General features: G+C 31.5%; 1 protein-coding gene and 1 long non-coding RNA gene across 2 annotated transcripts in view; one reads left to right on the forward strand and one right to left on the reverse strand.

The window, feature by feature from the left end:
* LOC111627962 (glutathione S-transferase Mu 1-like) overlaps positions 1-14,937 on the forward strand; it is a 24,047-nt gene extending 9,110 nt beyond the window's left edge. Inside the window, exons 4-7 of the mRNA XM_023371665.1 lie at positions 2,724-2,824; positions 4,218-4,313; positions 9,132-9,242; positions 14,742-14,937. Of these exons, the coding sequence (XP_023227433.1) occupies positions 2,724-2,824; positions 4,218-4,313; positions 9,132-9,242; positions 14,742-14,849 (416 nt within the window). The 3' untranslated portion in view covers positions 14,850-14,937. The remainder of the gene's footprint in view (positions 1-2,723; positions 2,825-4,217; positions 4,314-9,131; positions 9,243-14,741) is intronic.
* Positions 1-18,827, reverse strand: part of LOC111627963 — a 59,218-nt gene that overhangs the window by 29,307 nt on the left and 11,084 nt on the right. The window lies entirely within an intron of this gene.

Here is an 18,827-nt window from a genome sequence, read left to right on the forward strand (position 1 = left end):
CCCCCCTATAATTACGGTCCCTATAATTACGATTCCTATAAAACTACGAAAAAATATACGTATTTTGGAAATGTTGAGTCGGATTAGTGTAGAATCGATTAATTTTATGGAAGAAAACCTTTCAATCAGCCGTAGTCCGTAAACTCGACACGTGTCGGGCTGTGATTGGAACGACTTGTAAGAAATCGGATTCCTCATAAATTGGAACGTATCTATATCTTATAGGGGGGTCGACTGTATTTAATAATTGCTTATCTTTTTCTGAATTTAATAAGTGACTCAATTTCCAAATTGTTAGGTTGATTTTATCCTTGTATATTTACAATTACTTAGTCATTTTAAAACTGATGAATAATTAAAATTTAAGTACGTAGAAAATCTTATTTTCATAAAAAATTCATTGTATTATTAAATATTATTACAATACTAAATTATATTTGCTGAGTTTTTTCTCTTTATTCAAATGTTTTCAGCCTATTTGGATAGGCCATCCTCAGGTTTTCATTTGTCGTTCCAAAATGGAACCATTCGCTCGAATTTTTATTTTGATTTGAATTTTTGAAATGTGGTAACAACTTTTTGTATATTACATAAATAGGAAAATACAAAAACACAAAGATAATTTACAAACGAGCACCCAACATATATAGATTATTAAGGAACAATAAGGACAAAATAAGAATGGAAGAGCAAACGGGGGGTGTACACTATCCCATATGAAAACCAACAAATAGGAGTCGATAAAGAACATGTAGTGGCGACCAGAAGAAACCTTGCAGTGTGTGTAAAAGAGCACAAATACAGTGTTAATAAAGAACTCAGTAGCACGATATTGGCAAGCATGGCACAGTTGGATGGAGCGATAGTGAAATGGGATGAAGCGAAGATCATAAGAACGGTGCACTCACTGTCCATTGCGATGGAAATGGAAAAAATAGAGATATACAAAAGTAAAATGAGGAACTGTTGTTTAAATGCAAAGGATGCAAATACATTATAAACAGCATGGAAATACAAAATAGAAAAATGTATGGGTTTCAATAATCCATAAAATAGGAACTGGAGGTTATAAGAAGTTGTTATATTTTAGACGCATGTAAAATTTGTTATTTAATTTTTGCTAATATGTAGCACATTTAGTGACATATTTTACTTATTTTATTTTGTTTATTTATGTAATATACAAAAAGTTGTTAACACATTTCAAAAATTCAAATCAAAATAAAAATTTGAACAAATGGTTCCATTTTGGAACGATTTGTTCCAAAATGAAAACGTTTGCCGAGTTTTTTCTGTTTATTCAAATAGAATTCAGGTGTGTTTGTAATATTATAATTAATATTGCTGAGAAGGAGAGATATAATAAATATAATTACTATTGAAAAGAAACAGATCATATGATAATTTGTTTATTCATATTTAAAATAATACTTAAGAAAACATATAGGTAAATAGTGTACTGTACTCTACAAATACCTCATAAATTAATATTTTATAGCTTTTTTTTATTTTAGTTATGTTCATTATAATCAAGTATACTGAAATAGAATAAAATTTTAAAAACAATCCTAAATATGTTAAAAGTATCTGCTGTGTAGACTTTGCTAATCTTATTTCTCTGTAACAGTATGAAATTGTAGCTGATCAATCTTTTATTGCTACGTTCTAGATAATTTTTATTTGCACTTCTCTGGAGTATATAAATTTGAAAAAATAATCTTCAGAATAGTAAGCAAAAATTTAAGTTGCAGCTTAGAGAAAAACAAATGTTAAAGTAAATTCAAATTGATAAAGGTTAAGTTTAAAGAAAAATTGAAAAACTTCAAAAATATTATTATATAAAACTAATGTATCTATATATAATCGAGATGGGTTGATGATGATAATCAGTGCAGAGCCCAAACGGTTAGGAGTTGAAATTTGGTACACAGTACGTCACGAGAATGTACACTAAGGAATGTACACTAAGGAGGGATTTTTCGAAATTCTCATCCTGAGGGGGAGAGACAGGATTAAGGCTTCAGCAAGGGAAGTGTTAAGTAATAATGGAAGTGTTAACAATAGAAGTGTTAAGAGAAAGCAACATGCAAGATTTACAGGTGCAGATGCGGTTTTTTGCGTTTTTGTGGAAAATCAAACATATTTTTAGACCCATCTAAATTTTTTAGTCTGGAAACGGGGATTTAATTCTTGCATTCTGTGAAAATGGGTAAGATTGGCCGTAATTTAATAATCTTAATCTTCGCTATCGTTACTTTTTGCCTGAGCAATGCCAGGCTTATCTGCTAGTAATTTAATAAAATTAATAACAATTTTTAGATCAGTTGGCTGCTTCCTACTCTGGTGACTTGAATTTAAGTCAGATGCTAAAATATGCTTGAGATATATTAGATTTTATCTCCTTAGCCATTAAATTTGCATTTTTGGGAAACTTACAAAATGGAACTAAATTTTTTTTTATATTGCATTTATAATAATCCCAAACATTAGTGTGTGTGTGTGTGTGTATATTTATACACACACACTGTTTGGGAATTGCACTATATATATATAGTATAATTTTTCTAAGATACTGATACAAATTGCATAATTACTTTTTGCTGTGTTTTTAATTTTATTCAAACTTCCTTAACTTACTGAAATTTTATGCATATTTACTTCTCATTATGCTGATTTTCTTTAAATCAGAGATATAATGTTTTATTTTTCAATAAAATTTCTAGATGGAGCAACTGAAGAAGAAAAAATAAGAATAGATTTGGCTGAGCAACAATTGATTGATTTCCGTATGGCATTTGTTCAATTGTGTTACAATCCAAATTTTGTAAGTATAAAGCCTTAATATTATAAAATTTTTTGTTTCCTTGTAGGAAAATTTTACAACATCAAACAATGTTGTAAAAATACACACTTTTTCTATTTTATTTGACACAGTCTATTTTTTCAAATCCATTCTGTGACTGGAGGGTTGGCACCTATTAGCGCCTAGTCAGGACTGACACCACCGTGTCTCGGTTGACACGGAAGCTGCGGTGGTTCGACTTAAAAGTAGGTCGCGCGTATGTGAGCGAACGGATTCGAGATGGAGTGAGAGACAGCACATCGGAAGTGACTCATGCAAAGACCAGGTCAACAAAACGTTTATTTGTAAAGATATAAAACATTATATTACAATGCGAGAGTATTCCGATTGGGATTAAAATAAGTAAACTAGGGTGAACTTAATCTAATTTCGTGGTATTTAGAGAGAGAGAGAGTTTATAGGGGTTCACGTGTTGCTAAATACCCGGAGAAGCGAATGTCCACATGCCTCTTCTTGTAGAGAAAGGTTATCCATGGTTTCTTGTCGAAAAGGTTATCCAAGGTTTTGGCACTAGATTATCCAATGTCCAAGGGAGATATCCTATTCAGCACTGACACTGTTAATTATGGGGGGGTAAAATCCAGGATGATGACACTTCTCGAAGAATGGGTGACGACTGCCTATTTCAGCCATCAATTTTGATATTCGTCTGTTCTTGCTCGACCTAAAGGGCAAAAGATCGCGGGAGTGCATCGTTTCATCATCGGGAACATGCAAGTGGAGATTTTCTCAGGTAGCTGAGGACAACAATTGGTGAGCACGTATGACATAGTTGTCGATTAAAATTGGGTCGTTAAAGTTAAATTAAAGTGAGTTAAGGTTGGATTCTCACACTGATTGTAGCAAGTATACTTATAATTTCCAACATTGACATTATATTTAGATAATATGAATTTTGCTATAAAATTTTTGTTTTTATGGAAAATATTTAGGTGTTTTCAAATGTTCTCAATTTAAAAAGACATATCATAAAAGCATACAATATTTTAAAGATTCCATTTAATGTTCTTTTGTTGTTGGAATTCTGAAAAATAATTCATAGGTTTAAACTAGGTTTTAGATTATATAATTATATATGAATAAATATTTGTAGAATGGGATATTATATATGAAATAAAATTATTCATGAAGTCTAAAATAAATGAAATAGCCATTAATGTTAAATATTTATAATTTATTATGTTTGTTTAAAAATGCATTGAGATTTTAAGAAAATATTAAAATTATTTTACATATTTTTGGTGTTTAGTTGTTTTTTTTAAATGTAATATTGAACCAGTTTTTATTCATTAAATAAAATATTTTATTGAATAGTTTATAGGAATATTTTAATTAAAAAATAATAATTTTGTAGGAAACTTTAAAGTGTGATTATCTGACGAGTTTACCTGATAAATTGAAGTTATTTTCTAATTTTCTTGGAAAAAACAAATGGTTTGCTGGCAATAATGTAAGTGAAAAGTTTTATGCAAATATATTGATATATATTGTTTCTTTAAATGTTAATGCAATATCTGAAGTTAAATTTAAATACAAAACTATCTAATTTTAATTTTTCATCAAACTTTATAGACAGCAATAGGTAAAGACTACATATATACAATACAGTAATGCCCCAAACTTACGCGATAGGTGGGACCGAGCAGCAACCACCTAAGTCGAATTCGTGTAAGTCGGGGTATAATGTCGCATATAAATACATACAAATAATTTTTAATTGGGGCCGGAGACTAAAGAAAACAATAACTTAGAAAAATATGTTTAATAAAATCTTAGATAATACATATGTATAACAAATTAGGCCTATATTATTTTACAATTTTTCACATTTACTTGATTATTACGCCATAATTTTAACATTGTTTCCATCTCAATGATAATACTGTGACGTTTACGAATGATGCTTGAATTTAAAGATTGAGCATTTTTCACAGCTTCGAGAATTTTTTCTTTGCCTTTTATAATTGTTCTGACCGACAATTCCGGTAGATCAAACTTCTTTGCCAATTCACAAATTTTCATTTTTGTATCGAAGTCTTTAATAATGGGTACGTTCGTAAAGTCAAACGAGTTAAACGCGTTAGTAACGAATCGTTCGAAAAGTCTAACGAAATAGGAATAACGATGACTTCATTCTCGCTTAACTCGTTCGACTTTACGAACATACCCAATGTTAACTTTACATTCCAAAGATAAAGTTTTTCTTTTCTTGTTTGATGCAGAAGAATTAGTTCTACTTCGTTTGGATGACATAGTAGAGTCTCTCGAGTCTCCGTAGATATAACAAACACAGAAATAAGTAACACAAAATAAATTGTAGCTATGTGTGGATTCCGCGCGACACATTTGAACATGTAAGCTGAACAATAGTGTGGGGGGAGTGAGTAATCAAGGGTTGTGTGGCACTCAAACGAAAGACAAATTGACGAGATTTGAAAATCGCGTAACTCTGGGTTTGCATAAGTCAGGGTATTACTGTATATATGTAGTCTTTACATTGTGTTTAATATACAGTATATATTTAAAGTCCAAAATTACAACTGGAATGAATAACTAGTAAGAAAATTATGTAAGGCTTACTACTGTATATTTATTATATTACACACAAATTATGTACAGAAGACACCTCCATGTAATTTAAAAACTAATGCAATGTTTGCATTGCATTAGTTTTTAAATTTATACTAGTAAAAAATATTATTATTATTACTTTTTAATACTATAATTTAAAAGCAACAATAATCTTTTTTATAAGCCTTTTTTTTTTTTATAGTAGGTAACTGAAAATTTTTCATCAGTTAATCAATTTACATATGCAAAATCAAGTAATGTTAACGTGCAATATTTTATAAGTTAATAACATTATTTAAAGATCCACTGTATCACATGGTACTTGATCAATAAATATATAAAAAGTATATAATTTTATTATTAATATTTTGGTTTGGTTTGTTTGTATTTTGAGATATGCTAACATAATTTGTACTGTATTGTTTTGTGTGTATATAATTTAAGTAATATATATTTATATACAGTATGTGCCTTGCTTAACATTGATTCGATATAACACGGTCTGCTCAAAACCTAAAAAAAGCTTAAAATTTATGCTGATTTTAAATTATCATGGCATTTCATTGATTTGTATATAATATGATTATTTGCGAATATAAACCAATCAGCAAAAGGTGGAAAAAAAAGATGTACTTTCTTTAAAATCTATGTTTTGTTTGGTGCAATTTTGGAAAAAATATAACATCATGCATGCCATAGGAAATAGTGACTTTGCTTGGCAAGAATTAACTGATAAATGCATGAACAAAGTGTGGAAGAAGTTATGGCTGAAGGTGTCCAAGAATTCTCAATGAGAAGAGCCTATTGCTTTATAGTTAGGCTGACCAAACTCAACCTAATTGATATAGCAGGACTAGCAGATATAGACGAGCAGGATATTGAGGAGTTACAGACGGTTTCTGGTGAGAGCCTTACCAACAACCTTCAAGAACTGGCAGAACATGGAATTCATGTGGAACTGGAAAACACAGATTCTGAAAACAAAACCCCAAAAAATTCTCTACAGTTGGTAAAATAACTGAAATCGTTGATCAAATTGTAGCGAATGATTCAGATTTTGAAAGGAGTACAAAAGCAAAATGAGGTGTTTTGGATGCGATCTTCTGCTACCGACATTTTCTTAAGGAAAGAAAAAAGCGACAAATGAAACTTCACAACTTTATTGCAAAAGAACAAGAATTTCAGAAAAGTCAGGACCTTTGTCACAAAAAAATGAACTTTACATTTCTGTGTGCATATGTTTGTGTTATTTAACATATATTATTATACAATTTAATATAAAAATAACTTAAAGTAAAATTTGTTTATTTTTGGTTGTGTGAACCCCTATCCTTATTTACTCTGTTAAAATGACCTTGTTTAATGCTGTTTTTCTTAGCGCTTTGTTGTCTAGGAACGCATCCCCCGCATTAAGTGGGGCCTTACTATGTATAGTATATGTACTAGCTGTTATCTGCAACTTTGCTAATGTGGATTTTGCAAGCAAACACCATTTATATTCAGTATTTCAACAACCATAGTAATTGTTATATAACACCTACCACTGAGAATGATGAGAATTGCTGAGAGTCAAACAAACTGTTTTAAAATATGATCAATTTTCTGGAACGTTTACAATCGTTCTATAATCCAACCAATTCGCAATAACAAATTCAAATTTAAAACGGTTCAAACATTTGGTTAAAAAAAATTAATATATATAAAAATATTTATAACAATGTCTGAAATGTTATCAATACACCTAAGTACTCAATGAAGACTAAATGTAGTTGAAAACGAAAATAAAAAAAAAATTGCATCTAAAATAGTACAGTAGAAGTTGTTTTCAGGGTAAGCCTTAATCCCCACTGGGGAATTTCAAAAAATTTCTTAAGGTACGTCATAAAAACACACACTGTGTACCAAATTTCACCTCTTTAGGTTCAGTAGTTTGCTCTGGGTGATGATGAGTCAGTCAATCAGGAAAAGTAATCTAAATACAGTATAGCGTTGATTATCCGAAAGCCAATTACCCGAAGAATTCCAGTGGGCAAATTTAAATTTTTGCAAGTGCTGTGGCGTTGCAATCTTTGGCTATTTTTTGGGCTACTCAAATATTTTACGTTTTTGTTACTAAATTAACTTCTGAAGTATAATCTTTTATTGTTTTTATATTTTTCAATATATTTATTTTGTTTGTACAAAATAAAAAAATAATTTTTAACGANTTGTTTTTACATTTTTCAATATATTTATTTTGTTTGTACAAAATAAAAAAAATAATTTTTAACCATACAATAGTCTTCGTTAGGCTTAACATCGACGAAAATTCAACGCGAAGCAACATGCAATGGAGAAAAATTTCAACATGGGATAGGTTATTATATTTTTTCATACATAATCGGTTATCTGAAATATCAATTTTCCAAACAACCCCAGTCCCCAATTGATTCGGATAATCGATGCTCTACTGTATATAAAATTACTTGTCCTGACTGACTGACATTGATTGATTCATCATTGCCCAGAGCAAACCGCTAACCTAAAGAAGTGAAATTTGGTCCACAGTTAGTGCACGTTTTGATGATGTACATAAGAAGAAATTTTTCGAAATTCCCCATTGGGGGAGGGGATTAAGGCTTACCTTGAAGAACAGCTTCTACTGTACTATTTTAGATGCAATTTTGTTTTGTTTTCAACTACATTTAGTCTTCATTGAGTACTTAGGTGTATTAAATTGATAACATTTCAGACATTGTTATAAATATTTTTATATATTAATTTTTTTTAACCAAATGTTTGAACTGTTTTAAATTTGAATTTGTTATTGCGAATTGGTTGGATTATAGAACGATTGTAAACGTTCCAGAAAATTGATCAAATTTTAAAACAGTTTGTTTGACTCTCAGCAATTCTCATCATTCTCAGTGGTAGGTGTTATATAACAATTACTATGGTTGTTGAAATACTGAATATAAACGATGTTTGCTTGCAGGTAACAGCTAGTTTTATATATTTAGATATATATAATTTTTTTTCTTTAGTTTTGTTATTTAACTTTATTTTTCTGCTTTTCAATATTTCTTTTATTTGATCATCAGGCAATTAAGAGAAATAGTAAGACGATTATTGTTCTAAATTAACAAATGAGAAAGAGGAGCAAAAGAAAAGGGATCTTGTAATTTAAAAAAAAATGTGAATTAGGTGTAAAGATACAGGGATAAAATCAGAACAGGACAAGGCATCCATTCTAGATTGGATCATGAATTGCTGGTGAAAGAATAACACTGAATAGTATGAAAATTGAAACTGTTTGAGATGAATAGTACTTGCTGGCAGTTTTTTTTTTTGTATCAATAGACAATATTGTCAACAGTATTCAATGTGAGAAATTGATAAAAGAAATTAATTAAGACCTGAAAATCTTCCTTCACCTGACAGTGTTAGGCTGTTTTTTCCTTGAGAATTAGTAAAACTTAACACAAAAATAATTGATAATTATTATTTTAACCAATTATTTTTTATTATAATAAAACAGATACTATAAATCAAACATTTTTAACCACTCCTATATTAATTGTAAGCAAAATAATATTTAAATCATATTATTTTGTTTAAGTTTATCTGTAAAGTGTTCTTAATATTAAAATATAAATTATTTAGAAAATATTTTTATTTTTAACATGAAATTAATTTTGTATATTTCTGTTATTAAAAGCTTTCTCATGCTGACTTCATAATTTACGAAATGTTGGCTCAACATAAATTGTTTGCACCAGACTGTTTGAAAGAATTTTCAAATTTAGAAGAATTTGTTACAAGATTTGAAGTAAGCTTAATATTAATTTTTAAGTTACAATAACAATTTTAATAGGTTACTATTTTTTAAAAATGTATGTAGTTCTGTTAAATGATGTTTAATCCAACAAATATAATATCTAAAATAGTATAATATATAAATGTTATATATTTGTATATATTGTACATATTATATATGTAAACTTTGCATTATTTAGTGACCCTATTGTTACAAAGTGCTTAACTTACTAAATGTAACTTGAAGATAAAGAAAACAAACAAAAACAAACTCCTAAGTTCATCAGGTTTTGTAACAATTGTTTGATGGTTCTTTGTAACAGCTTTTGGAATAAAATTTGAACAAGCACTTGAATATAAGTTCAAAAAAGTTAATAAAACCACGTCATGCTGGTGTAAAGAGTTTCCCTATGAGAACTCAACGAACGGCTAAATCATGTTGTCAGTCAACTCTTGCCAGGCCATTGACAAAATCATTTCCTCTTTATAATTTATGTTGATGTAAAATTGGATTTAAAAATGTGCAGCCTCCAACCATCTGATGTGTTCTGTGGAGGCAAAGTGAGGATTAACCTGGCCCGGGTAAAGTCTGCTACGATGTCTAGATCTGTTGCATATGTAGAGGGCCATGGTGGTTCTTGCATGATGTATATTGGCAAGATGTTCTTGTAATCTGATCCCCATGGAGTGCTTAGTTGACCCTATGTATACCAGGTCTCTATCATATTTGTTGTCTATTACGGGGACACTATATATGCCAGGGAGTCTGTTAAGTTGGGAGGGTCCTTCACATTACGTAACATGTCAAAAATAGGCATCTTCCTGTATGCAAGAGACACCCGGCGTTTCCTGACATCTTTGGTGCATAAGGATCTTAAATACGAGTTAAAGGTAGTAGGGACCTGTTCTAAATCATCGGATTGGTTATCACTCGGCAGGTCAACTAAGGGGTTGTGTCCTGAGTGCATTTGCTGAAAACATTCTATCGGCCAATGTGTGACATTGCCGATAATTGTGTGTAATGGCTATGCACTCTATAAATGCTAATTTGGCAGTGAGAGCCTCGGGATTGGAAAAATGTGTAAAGGTTCTTTTCATTAAGGCCTTGTACGCTACAACTTTGTAAGAAAATAGATCACATGACCCCTACCGGTATGTGCAATGACATAGAATCCGGTTTACAGTATACTGAGGTGTAGATACCGGACCCCTCCACTCTAATAGTTACGTCCAAGAAGTGCACCTCCGAGGGGCTATCTTGTTCTACTTCCAGGATTAACCCATAGAGATTATTGTTGATAATATTGACAAAATCCGGAACTGTCTTCCAAAAAATAATGTCATCAGTATACCTCCTATATAACAGAATGTTGGGGAGGAACTGAGGAAGGACCTTGTTCTCCAACTGTCGTACTATCATTTCACAAAGGTCCACTGATACATGGTTGCCATGGGAACCCCTTTTCTTTGAGTGTAGATGACGCCATTGAACTAGAAAACTGAATTATAACAAATTAAGTGGGCCATTTTCCTCACGAGGCGGTGTAATGAGTCGTCTTTGACAATATGAAATAGGATGCCCCTGAGCACACAAAAGGAAGGAGGAAATTTGATAGAGGGGGTAGAGAGACTTAAAGTCCAACACCGTGATGTACTGGGGGGAGGTGATCTTTCAATTGCATTATGAGCTCCACTGTTTTTGTTTGTTTTCTTTATCTGCACACTGTAATCAGTTTGGAGTACATGATTAAATCATGAAATTTTGTTTTCTTTACTATAATAGATATTATCCATAGTATTTATTGTTAACATTAGAGAACAATCATATTCCAAAATCGGAATGCTTGGAATAGAATGTTTTTGAACATTAAATTATTTTACATGTTCCAAATATTTTAAAACAGACTTAATGGTTACAAATACATGAATTCAATGCATACATATAAAGCACTTCCTGTGTACTTATTACTTGAGGGTCCAGCATGACAGTAAATAATATAAATTCAATGTGCATTAGCATTGCCATGTTCTTCATAACATAATGTAAACATCATGTTTAATTAATATTTGGGTGTTTCTGGATAATGAACAAAAATTGCACACAGAGCAAAATATATGTATAATTGTTATGGTTCACATTGCTAATGTTGCAATTGTGAGTCAGCTCCCTCCTATAGTGCATTGACTAGTGGTGGGAAGCTACTTCTAGTCCAAGTTGCCTCTGGTTGTCAGCCAAGAGACAATCTTCTACAGGACAACAGTGAAAGGTTTAGAGGCGAAGCACTGCAATCAGATGTACCCAGTTATCAAATGGATGCTCAGTGTGTCTGACATCTAAATTTGTTGACTGGGTGAACTGACTTCATATAGGATAGGACTAGCTTGGGATGTCGGTGAACCAACAGTGATGTTGAAATATACACTGATGGCTCTAAAGACAGTAGCCTAGTAGGTGCTGCATACAGCATTTATTCTGACGGAGTACAACTGTATGGTTGGTTGGTCACACTGAATGAGAGAGCATCCTTATTCCAGACAGAACTGGTGGCCCTGGAGGGGTGTCCCAGTGGATCCTGCAACATCCAGGTCCAGAGCCGGTGACAGTTTACTCTGACAGCCAGTTATCGCTTCAAGCCTTGAGCGATGGGTACCATAAGGACAAACTGGTACAGGAGATCAGAGGTAGGGTACTGAGGTAGATCTGAGGCCACATCAGGATCCCAGGCAACAGGCACATCAACCAACTGGTCAAGGAGGCGGCCAGGGATCCATTTGTAACGATGACGGTTGAACCTTCGGCTTCTTACATAAAAGGTACTCTACTGCAAAGATCTATGACATACTGGAAAGAGCTGTACTCAAAGTATGGTAGGTAGATCAATCTATGCCTTCGTGCTTGAAGTTGGCCAAACTCCAATGAGTTGTGATTGATCAGTATTTGCATCATATAACAAACATGGGAGGTTTCTCCTCTTCAAGACCAAGTTTGGACAAGGAGATGGTTGCTGCTCCTGTGAGTGCTCTCGCAGTGACACAAGGCACTATGTACTTGACTGTCTAACAGAGGACTTCTGCCGAGGGGCTGACCAGATTGACTGGTCTAAGCCTTCTGAACAAGTACTTAAAACACTAGCAGCAAGTAAAGGAAACTTATTGAAACTAAAGGAATTGACGAGAAAAGTAATAGGTCTCTTCAATCTATAAACTCAGTGGATGCACTGGGAAAAGCCCCCTGATTTGAGGTGACTGTGCTGACTGTTTATAAGAGCTGGCCACTCTTTGGTAGAGAACTCTTAAGTGCAGTACAGGCTGCACCACAACTGTATGTCAATGTAATACTACGTTCGCACACAATCCACGACTCACTTCGATCTCAATTTACTTACAATCTGGATTGTGACTGTTGCCAGTCGAATGTCATGCTGTTCGCACAGGCAGTCCATTGAGAAGAACCCAGCTATTACATGTGACGATAAAACTGACATAACTACGCGATAAGTCACGAACATCAACAAACAAAATGGAGGTTTTGGTTAGAAATAAATACAGTACTTTTTCTTGCCATATATCTAATAATAGACATATGTCATCGTCTCTCCAAATACAGTATCTTTTTTATTTCTTTGTCGATAGCACAACACGTATTCCATGGCCATCTTGTATTTTCTCGCGCATGTTGGATTGTGGGATCTCTTATGACTGGATCCGGTTTCAAGAACTCTCTTGAGTCAATCGCGATTGAACCTTGTTTCATTCGAGATTGAAATGGTCGAGAGAGGTTGCACCAAGGCATAGTCACCGATCTTGGTCACAATCTAGATTGAAATGCTCGGTGCGAAACGGGTATAAGAGAGTTGGACCTGGCAGCGCAGAAGGATGGGTCCCCATTGGATAGTATTGCCAGAGCTCGAACATTTAACTTGGGTTTGTTCTTATAAGACCAGACACCTCAGTGATTTACTGGGTGACAAACCAGGTGTATGATTAAAATACAATCTCTTTGAATTCTGTAGTGCCATTAGGCGGAGCAGAGACAATTTACTCAGTTATATGAGGCGTCCAAGTGGAGTGCCAAAATGTTTCAAGGCCATTGACTCTTTTCAAGTCATAAAGACCTTCCTGGTAAGTTTCAGCATACAGAACAGGCTGTATGTACAGTACATGACATTGAGTACAACTAATTGATATTAGCAATGGGCAGAAAAGTGGCATGAAAACACACCAAGATGGAAGAGTTTTTTAACAAATCATGAAGTCAAGTGAAGTGCTAATGAACATATGATGTATTATACTTTGCCTGTTTTTGTGCTTATAGTATATACAGTTTCCATTAGCTTTGTCATTCACATATACAGCATATAATGTACTGTACAATATATAAACATACGAAAGCATGACAATTATATTAAAGCCAAACAATCACTGGATTGAATCAGACTACATTACTGCTACTAATAATTATTAAATACTGAATAATTTGGCACTAGAAGTAGATGTTAGGTACTATCTATTATTAAATTTAATAATTCATAATTAAATTAATATTTATTAAATGATTTAGAAATTTTGGAAGAAAAGAATCAGTCCAGAATGGGATTTGATCCCACTCTGGACTACTGTTTACCATGTGGATGCATTGCCAGTTAAGTTATCCGGACCTCCTTCCAATTTATTGCTTAGACATACTGTATTTAATTTAGATACAACTATACTATTACTCATGATGCCAACGGGATTTCTAAGGGTCCATAGCCCATAATCAGTCACTTACTTGAAATGAAATGAAGTTTTATTTGCACCCTACAGATGCAAATAAAAGTTCATTGAATCAGTCTGTTGGTTCAAATGAATGAGTCTCTCTAATTTCATCTGCAAATTAAATCAGTATAATAAATCCTATTAATAGATTATAGTTACAATAGACTAATATTAATAATAAAATAAATTCTAGTTGATTTTTTAAAAAACTTCTGCTTTATCCATCCAACATGAATTGAAAAGATCTGATTATATGGCTAAAATGAAATGAAATTTTCTCTGTTTTATCTAAAATGGGATGGATAAAGCCCAAATTTTACATTTGGTTCTTGCTTTTTCTATCCATTTTTTTGAATGAAGTTAGTTTTATTCACTTGTGACTTGGATAAAGTGCATTTTATCTATATGAAGTTTAAAAATTAATAGATTTGTTACTTGCTTCAACCAAAAGATTCAGGATTAACTAGCTAATGCCAACACTATCCATCTTATATCTGATTCGGGAGCTTTAGCTGTAACATATATATGGATTTGCTTTAATACATGTAATTTCATTTTGTAAAATTAACAGTAATCCAGAAGCATTTTTTTTAAAATTCATAATAAAACTTTCATCATTGCAAAGTTGCTGTTGAAAATTTTCAATAAATTCAACTGCAAGTTAATTAAAATAGTTTTTATATATTATTATACTTAACTTAAAATTTTACTAAATTATTTTTCAAATTTTATGTAATTTTGACTTTTCAAATAGGATTTGCCCACCATAAAGAAATATATGAAATCTGATCGATTCCTCAAATGGCCTCTGAATGGTGATATGGCAAAATTTGGATCACGAAGCACCTCTCCTCCAAAATAATAAGCAACAGTTGTTGGGAAGATAGTTTCATATTGAATGTATTTTTCTATTTCAATATTTTGCAATAAATATTTTTAAAATTTTGAAATTATTTTATTATATTTGAAAATTGAATCAAATACGGTATATTGATTATCCTAAATTTAAAATTGAAATGATCTTGAGGAGTCAAGATGATTTCATTATAGAATGTTTAAAGTATCTTGAATGTTTGACTGATGAAACAATTTGTAAATAGTTTACTTACAACCTATTTAATTTATATTTAAAAGTTAACTAGCAAATTTTAAAATGATTAATTTAAAATTAAATTAACTGTGATGATAAGCTTAAATATACTATTACAAATTTAGTAAATTAACTTATATTTAATTTTCAATTTTATTTCAATCAATATAAATTTTCATTGTAATTTTCAAATTAGCTGTGAACTGACATTTAGTTAATAGATAATTATAAGATGAAAGTTTAAATAGAAATATATCTAATATCAATAAAAAGGTGGATTGATTCATAGATGAATGGGGAGAACTAAAAGCGACCTGTAGACCTACATAACATACTGTGTGTGTATGGGTTGGTTTCGAGAAAATAGATGTATTGCCTTATCATTAAAGCAAACCAACACTAGCGGGGTGCCTTCCAAAAGGATTTGAGGGAACTGGCCTCTATTTTAAGTGTTAGACACGTGAAGAAAACACAAACGCCATGCAACCAGCCTGTTGGTCAGGTGAGAATCGTGGTTCTATACACTGTCATTAATGGACCAAAATGACAGCTGAAAGGTCGTCTTAAGAGGCACAAGAAAGAAATAATGGTGATAATGATATAGATAACACTTAAATCGAAATTGTATATTATATAGAACTTAATATATTAAGGATATTGATAATTTTACAGATGGCGGAGACTTGATTAAAGTTAAAGCTGAGAGGAAGAAATATTTTAAAAAGGAAATATTAAAATAATAATGGTGAAACAAACGATCTAAATAAAAATGAATGCGAATTAAGAACCATGCATCACAGACTGCTGTGCAGGATTTTCAAAAGGATAGTTTTAAAAATTATTTTTCATAACGTAGTCTGTTAATTTTATAAAAGGATACGATACAATATAGTAGTATAATGAGGAACTGAACGGGTACAAAATGTTATATGCAGTAGACCAGCGATCACCGAGAAAATTTTGGTGGTTATGGAGAAATTTGGACATTGATCAACTAAGATTATGAGAATTATTACGAAAGAAATGCAAATTGCTTAATTGCTTTTTCTCACTCATTGGGTGTTTTTATTTTTTCTTTTATTCAAATCTGAAACCAAACACGACATAATTGTTATCAATAAATAATGTTGAGTGCGAATGTCCTTCGTAGAAAAGAGCAAAAAATCTATAAACTTATTTCAGACAAGCATCAACAAACTTTACATTAATTTGTTGTACTTAAACCAGTGAATTTCATATTAATAAAGTAAAATATAACTTTATGATCATTATTCTATACATGTTTGTATTATTTAAAAAATTCATGATACTGGTCAGAGGGATTTAAAATTGTGAGTGTAATGGTCCGTGAGGTCAAAGGTTGGCGACCTCGGCCATACTTTTTAGTATAATAACATTTTTGTTTGAATTACCAAATGAAGAGAGTTAAACACAAAACCACCCTCGTGTGTAGAGCTTTCATGCATTACTTTTTAGTTTGTTTATTAAATATATTATAGTACATGCAATTAATCGATATCTCAAGCTAACAATGAATGAATATTTCGTGAGTCACTAATGTACACGAATTATAAAGCAGACACAATTTATCCCAATAAGAATTTGTCTGATTTCTAAAAGTTCAATCAGAATGAAAAAGTATGAATTAGAACTGCCCATCAAAATCCAATGTTCCAATTGACTTTGAATTCAAACCTTTATGGCAATAACTAAGTCTTTGTATGGAATTCCCAGCTTAGAACCGACGACAAATTTCGGACTGAGAATATAGACTACATCAAATATAGGCACAAGGCCGCCACAACCCGGGGGTGCAAGAGGTTCATTGTATCTGAGTGACATCTTTTTGAGAGCAGCAAATTTTTATAGATGTAGGTTAATTAACAAATAATAATAAAATTTTCTGAGAATACTTAACTTACTTTACGCATCTTGTTCAAATCAACAACAAGCTAACAATTTAGCTGTTCCAGTAATTTGCTGACAGGAAGAAGAATAATCAGTAATTTATAATAATAAATAATTGTGGAGGCAGCTTCAAAAAAATCTACATATTCTAGCGCTTGTTTTAGTAGATATAAAGCAGAACCACCCCATTGGCCAGACGGATAAAAAGTAAGACGTCTGTGTATCACCGATTCCTTTTAATTGGATGTTTGTGTTTTTAAACGGCCTTTTTTTACCTCTGGCGGCATGAAGCCTAAAAAGGAAGGCCTGTCGCCATAGATGTGTATGTGTAAAGTCTGGAATACAAAATAAATGGTGGTCCCTTTTGGACAGACTTGTCTTCGATGATTAATTATTATTATTGTTTATGGCTAGTAGCCGTTTACACTACATTGGGCTGTGCGCGGTATTTGTCGTCAATCAGTTTTCTTGAAATTACTGTAACTCAACGTAGCTCAAAAATATAGTTTTGATTTACGAGGGGGTGGGAATAATCGTGGTATTTATTTTTCGTTTTCTGATGTTTGTGAACAACTAATACATAAAAGGTGAAGTTAATTATGTATAATTAGCAATTAGTATATAGAAAATCTATTGAAATATAGGCTATTACTCTTAAAGCAATAGTTTTACCGGTATTTACTTTTTGTTTATTAAAATTTCAAGAAATAAATTATTTAGATTTCTTAGTAAATTAAAAAATCGGTTTATCTGAAATTGAACGTGATTTATATATATTTTTTATTTTCAACAAAATGAATTTTTTAAAGATCTATCGTTATCCTATAATTTAACGAGCAATTATTTATTGTGACATCGTTACAATGGCGAACTGCAATTTTTAATCATATATTTTAAATTGAATAAATTAAAAATATGCTCTTCACCTCAAATTAGTAGTGGCTTGCCCCTGTACATCATACTTTTCCTTTAACAATAGAATCGTGTCGTTTATCTATCTAATTCCATTCTCTAGATTAAGAAAAGACAGATGGACAGACTGACGACAGTGGGAATTTATAGGTCCACAATTTTTCAAATTGCAGTCAAAAATTAATTACATTGTTGTAATTGCGTAATAATAATTTATTTCACTAAAGCATATTGAATTTTTTCATAGGCTTAATTGAAGAAATGTAATCAAAAATGTTGTTTTTTGTGCGGCATTGTATTGTTCATATAAAAGATTTTTTTAAGAGTTCAGAAAGAAAGAAAAAAGAAATGAAGAAACATCAAGGTTTACAATAAAATATAAAAGGCAAAAAACTTCAGGCCTAATTGGTACTGTACAAACAGCTCGTCTACTCCGAGTTGAAGGTAATAATCAAGATAATTAAATATTAACAAATACTTTATATCAGTGATCTTCAAACCTTTAACATCTACGGACTCTCATATGTAATTATTTTTGAGGAAATCTAATGCAATAAAGTTTGAAGTTTTTCACGTTCTTTAATGTGTAGTATTACGAAAGAAATGCAAATTGCTTAATTGCTTTTTCTCACTCATTGGGTGTTTTTATTTTTTCTTTTATTCAAATCTGAAACCAAACACGACATAATTGTTATCAATAAATAATGTTGAGTGCGAATGTCCTTCGTAGAAAAGAGCAAAAAATCCATAAACTTATTTCAGACAAGCATCAACAAACTTTACATTAATTTGTTGTACTTAAACCAGTGAATTTCATATTAATAAAGTAAAATATAACTTTATGATCATTATTCTATACATGTTTGTATTATTTAAAAAATTCATGATACTGGTCAGAGGGATTTAAAATTGTGAGTGGGTACGTTCGTA

Source organism: Centruroides sculpturatus, unplaced genomic scaffold (assembly GCF_000671375.1).
Source record: "Centruroides sculpturatus isolate CEXI.00-Female unplaced genomic scaffold, Cexi_2.0 scaffold442, whole genome shotgun sequence".
NCBI classification, from domain to species: Eukaryota; Metazoa; Arthropoda; class Arachnida; order Scorpiones; family Buthidae; genus Centruroides; species Centruroides sculpturatus.